General features: G+C 35.1%; 1 protein-coding gene across 1 annotated transcript; it reads right to left on the bottom strand.

Annotated features, from left to right (window-relative positions):
• Nucleotides 1-10670: 10670 nt before the first annotated feature.
• Nucleotides 10671-14222, bottom strand: LOC142619675 (uncharacterized). Its single transcript, XM_075792882.1, has 2 exons — nt 13818-14222; nt 10671-12452 (listed from the first exon to the last, which is right to left on the bottom strand). Exons 1-2 carry the CDS (start codon nt 13908-13910, stop codon nt 11043-11045), a joined length of 1503 nt encoding a protein of 500 aa, XP_075648997.1. The 5' UTR covers nt 13911-14222; the 3' UTR covers nt 10671-11042.
• Nucleotides 14223-14474: the final 252 nt, after the last annotated feature.

Genomic DNA, 14474 nt, shown 5'->3' with positions numbered 1-14474 from the left:
TCTCATGTGAGCAATTATATAATTGTTACTTCGGTACTCGCTTGAGTAAATTATTAAAGTTCAGATTTTTTTTTTCATTCTTTTACTTCTAAAATGGAAAAATTATAAAAATGCGCCCACGCACACGCATTTATATGTTGAACAAGTTCATTGTGTGAACGAGCCAAAAAGTGTAGGGAATTAACAAGAAATTCTCAAACCTGTGGAAAATAAAAAATAGAGAAAAACACAGGCCAAAGAAAAATTAATCACACGTACAAGACAGTGTTTACATGGTTCGGCAATTTGCCTATATCCACGGAGTTGCAGGAATTTCACTATTATCAGGGAAAAATACAAAATGCGGCTACAGTTTTTCACTCACTCAAAAAACAACCAAAAAACACGATTTCTATATCCTACGTACAGGATTCACAATGGACTACAAAATGGGCTAAAAATACGGTTTCGGCCCAAGTCTCCACTCCATGGACTAAGCCTCAGAAAATCTCCCATAAAAAACCACACAACATTATTCAAATCGGGTCAGGTCGTCTACCGGATCAAACACAACTAGGCTCCACAAAGCCCAACAAATATTGGGTTACACGTGTGAGTGAAGTCCCACATTGAATAAAAATGAGAAGAATGAGTGGTTAATATAACATAATTGAACACATACCCGTTGGGCTTAAGCATTTTGGGTTAAAGTGCGTCTCTATATATTATATTAATTACTCAAGGAACCTTCCCAAGATGTTTGTCCCCCCGATAAGTGGTATCAGAGCCCATGGTGGTGTGCAGCGAAGGTGGTGAGATGTTCATGGTCCCTACCGAACGGGGACAGAGAAAAGCCTAAACGGCCCACACACAAAGATCCTGGAGAAAAAATAAATAAATAAATAACCAACAAAGGAATATTAATTTCTCATTCTTCTTATTTTTATTCAATGTGTAATTTCACTCACACGTATAACCCAGTACTTTCGTAAGTTTGATTTACTTTTAGAGGCTGAAAAAAAAAATCCTAATCTTTTGATTTTATTTGTTCGAAAAACCTATTATTCTATGTGAAAAATTAGTGGTCTAATAATGTCATACATCAAATTCATACTCACCAAATTTCACCGATGGCCTGGGGCTGCATGTAATCACCAAATTTCAAGAATGATTAGATTAGAATGCTCTTTTGTGAAGGCTGCATCTAGTTAGGATTGATCTAATGGGTTTAAAGTTTCAAACCTGCCCAAGCTAAAACCTGTACTAGCATCTTCTGATGGATGGGGACAGATACTAATTTTCGGGCTTATGGAAATGTCATACTAATTTAATAAAACATTTTGTGTATCAATCACGGTTGAAGAAAAAGACAAACACAAATAATGCATTAATCCAAACAAGTCAAAGAATAATAGACTTAACAAATTTTCTTGTTTCTTATGTTTGGGTATCAGTATCACGTAATTTCATATCATACCATAGTCTTGGCTGCATGCACAATGGACTGTCATGGGCATGTCAGCATGTTCAAAAGAGGTTATTTGGACATGCCACGGACTTGGCAGCACATGTACGCAGGGCTAACAAATGAGGTTATTTGGGCATGCCGGCTTATTTGGTATGTATGATACAAAAATAAAATTTTTAATAGATTTTATGTTAAATATGTGATTAAAATCTAAAAACTAAAAACTAGCTTATTTAAAAAAAATGGAGACAAAAAGCAAAAAGCAAAAATTATCCCCATCTAATTGGGACTTTCCTACTTAAGAATTTTGCAAACCTTAGATTATGATGGCACATATAATAACTAATCATGTCAAATCTTTTGGTAAGCTTTTTCAAACAATGAAGATAAACTCAATTGTATATTAGAGATACATGTATCTTGTTGGAACGCTTGTCGTGTTCCAATTAAGCTTTTGCCCCATTCGATTGTAAAGTTGACTTTGAGCTGTAATTGAATTAGAATTATCTACATTTCTGCCCTTCATAACTCGTGGCTGTGTTCGTTTTTACTGTAATTAATTGAGAGCATTGTTTAGCATGCTGAAGAAATTGTCTATCATATATCATATGTAACAATATATTAAATTTGAAAGCTCAATTTTATAAATTAAATAAATAAATAAATAAAATTAGAAGCTCAATCAAGAATCTAAAATTTGATTATAATCGCGCTCTAATTTTGTGTCAAGTGTCATTTTAATTATTCAATGAGTTTTTATGTCAAAGTGTCATTTTAACTCAGTCAAACAAGATAGGTTTTTGTTTTGTGGTTGATTGTGTAACTGGGTTTGTTTTTGTTGTGGGTTTTAAAATTGGCATGTGGTATACAATTGCGCTCCAATTGTATTGGGTTGCTTGACAATTCCTTGTTGGTATTGGGATTTGGGTTTGTATCAAAATTTTGTGCAACAATATGAATATTTTAAATATGATATTCTAAAGTGAATATGGGAATTTATTAGTTGTTTTCAATTAGGCGAGCTTGGATTGAAAAGATACAATGATTTTTTGAGTAAATGATAGAAGTTTTATTAAAATTTAATCACGAGTATATAGAAGTCTTGGAGACACAAAACCAGCTCAAGTTTGGCATGTCTAGGATAATAACAAAACAGAGAATAAAAACAAATAGAAGGTTACAGGACCAGGAGTGTTGTTGGCTTGCTGCTAACCTTTGATATTCCTCCAATAGTTTGGCAACTTCCTTGAAAATTACCGTTGGGTTTACTATAGAATTAAATTTCCATATTGGACTTGAATGAGAAAGGAAACAAAGTGATAGAGTAGTAGCAACAACGATGGTCTAGTCGAGTCCTTCCTCAGTTTGAGCGAAGAGAGAGAAAGGGTGAGAATAAATGGAGAGAAAACAGGGACGACGAGTTCAAGGCCACTGCCATGATGGCTGTGGAGACAGGTGAGAAGACCAAAGTACGGAAGATTTAGCCATAGAGGTTTGGTTCAGTCAAATTGCGAGAGGGCTTTCAGCTTGGTTTAGCATTTCAAAAAACGTTTCAAAGTGTTTAAGTTATTTTAGTTTTTTTAAATAAAAAAAAAATGACATGGCAGTATAGTTGTCCATTGACATGGATTTTTTTCTTTTTTTTTATATTTAGGCCGTTTGCCATATTAACAATTTTCATGTAAGAGATAACGGCAGGGACTAAATTGACATGACATTGAAAGTTTAAAGACCAAATTAACACAATTAAAATATTATAGATCGAATTGAAATATGGTGTAAAAGATAAAGACTAATTTTGTAATTTACTCTTTATTTTTCTTTTCCTTTTTTGAAGCGAGCAAGCCAAAGACTTCAAAGGATAGAAAATTGTCAATCTATCCAAATGGTACGTACTTTGTAGTTGGTAGGTTGCTTAATGCAATTTGTTAATAACTTATTATAGATATTAATCTTTATCAAAAATAATATTTATATATTATAGATATGAATCAGAAAAAATCTTTTTTTAAAAAACTTATAGGACAAAATAAATAAGAAAATGATTACACTCACCGACTAAGCATTCGGATCATTGAATTGTCATATAAAATATTGAACAAGTACCCTCTATTATTGATTTTTTTTTTTTTTTAGAAAGTATTATTGAATATTTGATAAACCACTACTTTGTTTTTTAATTTCTTTCCTTTGAGAAAATGTGAACTGGTACATTAGTAAATAGGAGACTATATATCCTTTTCGGATGGTACGAGTATGAGTGTGACACATTTATTAATTTGATGAGATTTTAATATTAATAAACCTATATGTACATATTGCGTGTGTTTCATAGCAGTTTCATCAATCAACACAAATACAATATGTACTGGCTCAAAAAATAAATGTAACTGAAGGTAACTGAAGGCATTGAGATGACTCTGAGGCAGTTCAGATCGTGGGAGGCTACTCACATCAGCAGGGGCAGCAACAGGGCAGCCCACTTATTGGCAAAACATGCCAGATGGTTGGATGAATGTATTGTTTGGGTAGAGGATACCCCCTCAGTTATAGGGGACCAAATCCAGCATGATGTAACCAATATGAATATTGTTTCGGATTAATGAAAGTTTATCTTATCCTGTTTATCCATATATATATATATATATATATATATATATATATATATGAAATTGTTCTTCTAACAAGGGAACGAGAAAGTAAATTGCCCTCTCTCACATGCAAAAAATTACATCATTGTAGCGAACAAGGACGGACTCAAGGGGGCGCCTAAGAGAGTCCAGCCCCCCCGCCCCAAAGAAAAAAAGAGAAATTTTTTTTATTAGTTGTGAGGGTCACTTTTTCAACAGTGTCCAGGCCCAAGCTTAAACAAGAACCCCCGGGGTCCTCTTGTTGTAGTTTGAAGGGACTGGGCTTGATTTACCGCAGCTAAATGGGCTGTTTACAAACCAAGTGGTACACAGGCAAGATTCCTACAATACGTATACACTAGCAAGCAAGAATATATGTATTGAACAACAAGAAAACAGCAAAGGAAGGCAATGTAATAAGTAAAACACACAAAATAATTGTTCAGGATTCTCAAATCAATAAGAAATACTCCATTAGTTTTCTTAATTATAGATTACAACGTGCTCACTAAATCGTGCTACAAGGTCCAAATAAGCTCAAAAATTGCAAACTTAGGTGGCTATCTCCACCTCTAAGACTTGCAAAGTTTGAATCCTTTTGAATCCAAGTATTGTACTGTAGCAACTGTTTCTGGGATACCGGGGGATATTTTCTCATTTTCTTAAAGTTTTTGACAGAATTTTATGATTCTATATCTAATTTCACTATTTCTGAATTCCCCCTTCACTGTTACTGCTTCCTCCTTTTATAGCGTTGCCTCAAGGCTCCGGGGTACCGCTAGTTTCCTTTCTTTGCCTTCATCAATAACGGAGTCCGTAGCGTGCTAGCAACTTTGGTGGCCGACCCATTCCCTATTCCTCATAGTTCTCTTCTTTTGGTGCTTTTTCTTCTGAAAGCCCTCTACTGACCTTCAATTCTAAGATGTCTTCGGGGGAGCTGACCTACAACTTTGCTTCTTCCAAGTTTTCTCTATCTTCCTTTTTTCCAGACTTAGCCTTTTAGCCGCCCCCCCTTTTTTGTCATTTTTTTTCCAGTGAGCCAAGTTCTTTTCTGCCAAGTCGAAGGTTTTTCCAGCTATTTCCCCTTATGGTTCTTCTTTCTGGGTTCCCCAAGGTATCGGCCCTTTGCTCATGAGTTGTTGCTTTCCCCACCCTCTGGTTCTGTATCGTGTCACTAAGTGCTTGAGAAGGACATATCAGTCCTTCGTTCCTTGTGCCTTTGGTGGTTCCCTTTTTGAGTTGTCTTAATCTTGCTTTGGCTGTGCTACACGCCCCAGGGATCCTGGACCCTTGGCAATCTCTGGTATCCCAGCCCAATTCTTTTTACTAGACTCTTCTTGATCCTCTAATCTTAGCAGGCTGAGCCCTTTTCTTTCTTCCCTTTATTTCATGGATTCTAAGACTTACCCCCTTCATGGATCTTGGGCTTCAAATCTATTGGGTTCACCATCCTTCTCTTTTTTGTGAACCCAACTCCCTTTTTCTCAATTTTACTTTCCATAGGCTGGTCCAATGTGCTATTCCTTTGGGCCTTGTGTCATGATTTTTAGACCTCAACAGTTATATATATATATATATATATATTTTTTTTTTTTTTTTTTTCTAGAGCTGCACTTTCCTCTTCCAAAAACTTAGACTCCCTCCCTTTTAATTAGTCTAACCCAACTAGCAATTATAAAACTCAAAAACTTAACAAAAACAAAACTTTAAAATAAAAAAGAAAAAATCCTAGTTAGCCCAATATTAGAGTACTAGCATCATGTGTTCTAAATGATAAATATTTAGTATTTAGAACACTAAATACCAAAAGCACTGTACAAGACATTTCAAATGCTATATTAAAATAGCAAAAGTAAGTTTTGGTTTATGAAAAAAAATAATTTGCAACAGTTGATACTTTTAAGAAACAATATTATTTTGTATTATTTTGATTTTGTTGGTAGATAATTACATCTTAATGTATTAAAAAATAATGATTTTGTGTATTTATATTGGTTGATATTTTGTTAGTACTATATGACTACCTATTTGGATTTTTTTTTTTCTTACGCTTTGGCCCCCCTAGCTTGAAATCCTAGGTCTGCCCCTAATAGCGAAGGCATTAAAACATGAATCCTAATAACTTTTTATTGATTTGATATTTTGAAAATCTCATAGTTGGATTATATGTTCTACATATTATAAACATGCATGCATGCTGAATTTCACGTTATTGAATGTTGTTTATTATTCAATCCATAAACCCCATTTTTCATGCATATCTTCAAAATACAAAAACTTAAAATATACACATTTGTAGAAGATATGTTTAACAATATTTGATGGGAACAAAATTTGGTATGCGTATTAAAAACATAAAGAACATGTAATCTGATAGTGAAATCTCAAAATATCAATTCAATAAAAAGTTATTAAATAATGTAAGATTGTTGAAAGTTAGTGTACATTTTATTTACTTTCTCTAGCTATATTCAAGCAACTGCTACAAGCAATTCTTATGATTCAATGGACAATATTTTCTTTACAAACCAATTTTGAATAACCTCTTCCAACCTATTATCTGGCAACTCATAAAACCTTCAACATGCGTTGTTTGAATAAGTAACATAATTCATTAAATATGTTATGTGATTAACAATATATGTACAAAGTTTTATCAATTGCCATATAGTGGGTTGGAAAAACCGAATTATATAAATACAAGTAAACTTTTGCTAAAAATGAGCAAAGCCCAATTCATACTTTTATAGCACAGCTCAACTGTATAAATAAGAGTAAAACCTTGACTGAAAAAAAAAATACAAAAAAAACAAACGAAGAAGGAGAGAGAGAAGAGGCTATGAATATGTGATTTTTGAAGGTGATTCCTCCAGTATTATTTCAGCCACTGAAGCAGACCCCATGAAGTTCCAAATTATTTCAGCCACCGCCTGTGGTGGATAATGCGCTAGCTTTTGATAAAATTGAGCTCTTTTGTAATAGACTTGTTGTTTAATGTTATTCTCTTCTCGTCGTGTACCCCCCCCCCCCCCCTCCCCCCAAAAAAAAAAAGACCCCAAGAAGTTCATTGTAGTGGTCCATCCAACCCACCATGGTCACAGTTCAGCCCGCTGGGCGGCCCATTATGAGCTGTAGGGCCTACCTCCGAGTTGTCTTTTTAGCCTAGTAGAGAGATGGGTTGGGCCTTCTACTCCTTTTGGTTAAATTCTCTTTGATTAAAATTATTTTTATTCAATGAATAAATAAATTATATCATATATTATATAATAAAACTTGTATCCTAAATTTGGTTGCATCAAGTGAATTACGGTGTGGGTTCTAATAAACTGAACTGGTAAAGTTTTTAATAGTTGAATAAGAGATCTAGAGTTCAATTTCCGCCTACACTAAAAACTGATTGGTGTTTTGATCTAATAATAAAAAGTTATTATCAAAAGCAGACGTCATACATTGAAACTCTCTCAAAACAAAAAACAAAACAATACAAAACAAAAAGGATTAGAGTGTCATTTCATCTTTAGACATATGAGCTTGATGACTAGTTTTTTTTTTTTTTTTTTTTTTCCTTCAAACAATAATATCTAAACCTCTTTGAATAACTAATTATTCCCTCAAGAATATGTAGTCCCCTGTCAATTTGATAATTAGTTAAGGAGCCCAACCTCAAGACCTTTTAATCTCTTTATGCATGAACTCAAGGAACAACACACGTATGACAAAGAACATAGGCTCGAACCAAATAAGTCAAGTTGAAGGGAATGAGCTCAAAGGACCAAGGGTTAGTTACTCTAATATGAAGAATTATTACCCTTGTTGTGAGATTCAAGGGTTACATGCCCATAATCTTAGTCATAATGGAGGCAGGTATGCCCCCTCATTATAGGTCCATTATGTCTTGACAACAAAATGTCTAAAAGCCAAGAACTCCAGTAGAGCGTGCCTTTAAAGGAGAAATCCTAATCAAGAATAGTTGTTAACAAAAAAAAAATTTTAGGCCAATGCCACGTGGACAGTCATTTTATCCATTTATTTACACACTTAAAATTTATTATCCTGAATAGCAAAAAATTCCTCACCGCACATAAGTATATTTAAAGTATTTATTTAGTTAATTTTACTCTAGTTTTGAAACTCTATTACCAAAGTTACATAAATACAGAATGTTTAAATTACTATTTGGATTAAAATTTTATTACTAATTTTTTTTTAAAAAAAAATTAACAGAATGTTTAAACTTTTAGTAATAGTATTTTGAAACTTTTTAATTGCATTCATACTTATTAAGGTGATTTTTTATTTGACTATTTATTATTCATTTTGATGATATTTGCAAAAAATTTCTTTATTTTACATAAAGATTTTTTTTTTTGCACAAGGAAGGATTCAGGCCATATTGAGGGTCACTCCATTAAGAGTTTTTACTAACGCATATAGACATTAATAGTAAATAAATAAAATGTAGTAGCACACACAATTTGCATCCTCTTGAGATATTCTTAATTTCTTTGTTTGTTATATGATCTTGTTTAAGAAGAAGAGCCCGATTTCAAGATCTACTCGGCTACTCCTACATGCTCCCCCCTCAGAGTTGAGGTATCCGCCACTCTTTGGGCTATCCAACTTGCTAAAGTTGAAAAATGGCCATGCATAGTCATTGAGGGAAACGCGAAAGATTGCTTTGATCCTTTGTCCTCCTCCCCAACCATTCCAAGGTCAGGAGAGATTGTAATTTAATTGCTCATGCTGCTGCAAAGTTCTCCATTTCATCTTTTAAGTCCTTTTGTTTCAATAAACTTAGTCTTCTAGATATCTTAAGTACAGTTTGTGAAGTTGATTGTAGTGCCCCGTATCCATTTGAAGTTTATCAAAAAAAAATGAATAAAAAAAAGAGCCCAATTTTGTTGGGTCACAGCCTGTGTTCTTCAATTGTGATTGTAATTTTGTTACAGAAAAGTAGGTAGGGCAGTATGGCAGGGACGTGAAGTTTGGCGGTTACCTAACAAAACATTTATATTGCTTATCCTTAGCCATAGCCAGTATTAAAAGCGCTGGCATCAACTATGAACCATGAATGGCAAATATAATGATATGTTACCCTACATTTGCACCAATGAACTCTATGCCCTACATATTTAAGGCACTTTGACACAATATATCCGTGAAACCAACCTTCTATCCCTACCAAGATTGCAGTTTCAGCTTCAGGTACAGGGGGTGAAACATGTAATAATGTAACCAAAAAATTTAATGCCTTATTATGAAAAGAGTACTAAACTAACATCATTCATAGGAAAGGCTCTTGATTTTATTTCTCTTTTAAAGTTTTTAACATCATATGGCATCATTTATATAAGATTCGAAAAAATTAATGAAAAATTACCTTACAATATTGAATAATTAAAGATTTATTAATTCTATAGAAAAGATTTATTGAATGTGAGTTGAACATATGTATTGTCATTTTAATATAAATTTATTCAATTTTTTTTTTTTTTTGAAATTGTATCTTCAAGATACCTAAACTTTTCTTGGAGGGGTGGGGGAGCTCTTTTTTTTTTTTTTTTTTTTTGTGTGGAAGCCCAGATAAAAAAAATTTAAAAAGAAAATTAAAAAAAAAAGGTTAAAAATTTACTTGCATTAAACTGCTAACATTTTATATGAGTTCCGTTAATAAGTGCCTGAAAGTAGTTATTAAGATTAAGTTTTCTATTATAATTGATTAGTTTTTCGGTACTTCAATCAATTAAAGAAATATTTATTTATATTGCTTCCATGCATTAAGACCCATTAAATTCTTTCTTAAAGCAGACGGATTTTTCAAAGTAATGGGCCCAACGTTGAACCTAGTTCCATCCATGTACATTGTACACTAGGGGTAGTGGTACTTCAAGAGGAACATAGAACAGCGCTGGTACAGGTCTTGTAGGACAAGGTGTGCGGCTGTTGGCGTGTGATGCCAGCCCTTTTTAAGTCCAGTGTATGGCTATGTTCGCAAAATTGTGCTTATTAAAAGCATAAAAGCTGCAGGAGCGAATTCAGAGCTTTTTGCTGAATAGGCTTATTATATAGATATAGCTCGTCTCGACCAGATTCTTGCACGCTCTGAACAAGTAGTTACAGCCTCAACAACAACAATCCTGGGTAGTTGCATTGCATACTGTGAAGACATAACTTTAAAGCAGGGCCAACAAATATATCAGGGCTCCTGTCCTTTTGTCTGTAGGACATTAGAGACAATTCACAACCCCACAATACAACGAGGATGGTCTTCTTCACAGCCCATTTTGCTTGTAGCACATTGGCACTATGCAACAATCTAATGGCAGATGGATAGCCAAGAGATGCTAATTTAGATTGATAAATACAGGACATAGATAGAAGATATAATAATGAAATCAGAACTGTCCTAATAATCAGATACATCACAACTGCTCCTGGACATGAGCATAAACTTTTAGCTCGTCGAGAGTAGATGCCCCTGAATCACTTTGTAATTGGTTCTGGCGGGTGGGATCAAATGCCCGAAGGTTATTGGTAGGTGAGCCCAAAGGGCTTTTCTAAAGATAGGTTCCCTAGTTATTAAAAAAAAAGTGTGGAAGAATTATATTTCTTATTATTACAGATGACAAGAAAAAATAATCCACAACATAATACCTATATGTGAATGCTCTTTCTTGTATACATGAGGTAACAAAACACTAAAAAGAATGATCTATCAGTACCCATACTAATAATCCCAGCAAACTATTTCCTCTCTGCATTGTCTCTTGAGTCACAAGGGAATTGAAAACACAATTCTCACCTCTGCTAACAAATCGTCTATCAATCATTTTCTCCCTGGCATGCCAAACTATGTTTTCGACTCACTGTTACCATCGGATTTACATCCAGATGAATTAGTGATTTGAGCATCATAGAACTATCCCAAAGTTGTAGAGGTTAAGCCTTGCTGCATCAATTGAATGTCAGCTGACCCCTGATTGCAGCATTAGGAAGAAAGCCCCGTTGCTGCCAGGCCTAGCTTCCTTCCCTGATACCTTTTCATTTGCCCACCACGCAGAGCCAATGGTGGGCTTATCAGACACTTCTCCTTTTGTGTTGTCAAAATTGAACTCTTTGATTGATCCAAGAGAAACAGAACGATGCTTCCGATAGCTCTGCTCCTCCCCTTCCTCTGAAGCTTTTTCAGGTGTTTCACTGGATGTTTCACTAACAGGCAACTCACAACAATTGTTGGTGTCTGTTTTTATCCCTTCTCTATCAGTTGGGGCTTCTGCAACTATATCCTGTGAAGATTCTGATGCGTTTCTAATAGATGCCGCTGATTTATTTGCAAGACAGCGAGCAACATCTTCCCCTGTCAACTCAAATGATACTCTGTGATCAATTATAGTTCCATTATTTTGACATCCATTCCCTAAGTTGGCGAGGGATACACTTTCAGAAATCTGGTTCTCCAAAAGGTAACTGCCTCGAGAGGCAGGACCCATAACATCAGGCGTCAAAGATCCAGAACCCAACCTCGAGCCCAACCCCACACCATCTGGTGTCATAGATCCAGAGTTTAACCTTGAACCCAGCCCCATACCATCCGGAGTCAAAGATCCAGAGCCTAGCCTTGAACCGAGCCCCACACCATCTGGGGTCAAAGATCCAGAACCTAGCCTTGAACCCCATTTACGAGCTGAAAAATGATCAAAGCCCAAGAGTTTGGGAGACTCCCCCATGCGGAACTCTAGGATAGGGCGTCTATCAGGGAAAGGAGTTGATGTTCCAGAATTCGAGATTGCTGACCCAGGTGATATTAAGTAGCCACCTGGGCTTCCTGGGTACTGTTGATAAGGCTGGAATTCATAATAGGATAATGCAAACTTCTGATTAGTCCCACTGTTTCTACGACTGCGGTCAAGTGAAGACGTTAGCAGTTGAGCAAATGGCACTTCAGGAGATGAAGGTGTTGTCTGATGCACAGATTCAGGAGGGGGAGTGAAAGGAGCAGTAGATGGTTCGGTTGTTAATGTAGATAATATTGGGGGCGAGACTAATTGTGTCTCGTATGCATAAGGGCCTATGGTATAATTGGATGCAGTTCCACCTGGTGAATAGGCATTGACAGAAAGAGAAGTGAGGGACAGGAATTTGGCAGGTGATTGGGAAGCAGATGGAGGATCTGATTGTAGGAAGGACGCAGGAGAAGAGGGAGGGGCAATGAAGGGTAGTACAATGGCAGTTGGGGGGGTTGGGTTTTCATTAGCAGGCACAGCAGCTCCAGGTACCACCGGCTCAGGACCAAGGACAGCATGGCTAATTCGCTTGCTGTTCTTCTGAGATCCAAAGCACCAATATAGGCTCCAGCAGCTTCCCCATCTTCTTTTCTGTAAAATAAAAAAAAAAATTAAAAAATTAATTACTATGAGTTTAAATGGAACATAAATATTGTTTCTCCTATGGTTTGTAAGACCCACAATCATTCAGTACACAACAGTAGAGACCAAAAGAGGGAAACCCAGCTAGACTCACCTAGTGAACTTCAATTCAAAGATGTCACACATACAAACTTTTACACACTTGGGTGTGTGTGTGCATATACACAACAAGAGTAGTTTGATGCACCGGTGGCACAGATACAACCCTCAGTCCCTCACTACAATTTTAAGCACAGATCCAACCCTCTTCATCATTGTGTTGGACATTCAATACCAACTTTAAATAATTTCAGCATTTGGCCCATTCAATCAAGCCAAAATTATCATCAAATGCAAATTAAGCAGCCATATATCATTGCAATTTGAATGAAAATTTAATTCCACTTAACATATAGGAATGTTTGACAATTTCTGCCGATACTATACCTTGAGTATGATATGTGAATTTCACACACACAACTGTACAGGTTTCAATCGAAGTCCTGGATCATCAAAACATCATAACTTTTCTATAGCCAATGTGTCACATACAAATTATAGTCATATCACCTTTTAAAAACAAAAAATGCAATCTAATCAATAGAATGAAAAGAACAGGAATTGCACAACGACAACTCGAACAAATTTCTTGAACCATAAGGAATATTACCGTACAAAGATAGATTTTAATTTCTTAAAAAAAAAAAAAAAGGAAGAGAATTTCAGAATTTATACTTATCATTTCCTGAGCAAACCAAGAAACCCACCTAACTGAATCAAATTTTTGTTTTCAAAATATATTCTTCATTTTCCTTTCCCTTGGTTTCTCAGCATCCAAGCAAATTGAATGATTAACATAAAATAAACCATATATATATCGAAAAGTATTTTTTTTTTTTAAAAGCATTAAAATTTATAATCCTGTGCACTATATAAGAACTGGGATTTTACTAAAACCTTTGATTAATTGGATCTTACTTAACTAATCAACTTAATTTTGAGATAGAAACAACTTAAAAACAAGCATAAGATCCAACTTCCCGTACAATTTTTCATCTCACCCGCCAAATAAAACTATAATAAAACATGAAATGAACTAATCCTAACAACCTTTTTTCCCTAGAAAAAGAGAAAAGAAAAGAAAAATAAATTCCCTACCTTTCTTGCATTTTCCCACCGGCCAAACAGAACAAACAATTGAAGATACCAAACCAACACGAAAACAAACAAAAAAAAAAAGTATAAATCTCTTTCGTTTTCCTCCATTTTCTCAGCTCCCAAACACAGGAAAAGGACACCCCAAAAGCAAAAAAGCAATAAAAAAATTTAACTTACTGAAGAAGTGGTGGGCTGGACACGAGTCTCGGCGGAGACGATAGCAGTGGCAGCGGCGTTTATAGTCTCGACGCTGTTATTCGCGCTTCTCATCCTCGATTCACGATCCGAAACCAGCTTTTCCTATTTACCAAAACAAGGAAGCTCTGCTTTTTGTAACAACAACAACAACTTCTACGGCGACTGGATTTTCCGGCGAGTGAAAAAACGGTTGGATTTCCGGCGAGATTTGAGAACATAGAGCTTAGTTTTTGATCTGGCAAAAGAAAACTAAACAAAAAAGAGAGAGAGCACGAAACGATCACTACTCTCACTGCTATTATATAAAAACCAAAAAAATCAAAACTCAGAGTCTCTCTCTCTTTCTTCTGTGTGTGTGTGTGTGGAGTATGTATGTATGTATGTGTGTGTGGACTATTGGTTTGGTTTTATTCTCCGGTTTCCTCCATTTTTGCGCTAAATCGTGACCACGTCATCATGAAAGGATAATTGGGTCCCATCAAAATTATTGTTTATTTATGTTCCCTTTTTTTTTTTTTTTTTAACATTTTATTACTACATCATTCTATGATTCTATCTACCCTTCTTCTTCTTCTTCTTCTTTTTTTTTTTTAATCATTCCATGAGTTTTTGTTTTTATTTTGTTACTATTTGTAA

This window comes from Castanea sativa, chromosome 12 (genome assembly GCF_040712315.1).
Source record: "Castanea sativa cultivar Marrone di Chiusa Pesio chromosome 12, ASM4071231v1".
In the NCBI taxonomy this organism is placed as follows: Eukaryota; Viridiplantae; Streptophyta; class Magnoliopsida; order Fagales; family Fagaceae; genus Castanea; species Castanea sativa.
Note: the sequence above shows the minus strand (reverse complement) of the source record. Positions and strands in the feature narration are given on the sequence as shown.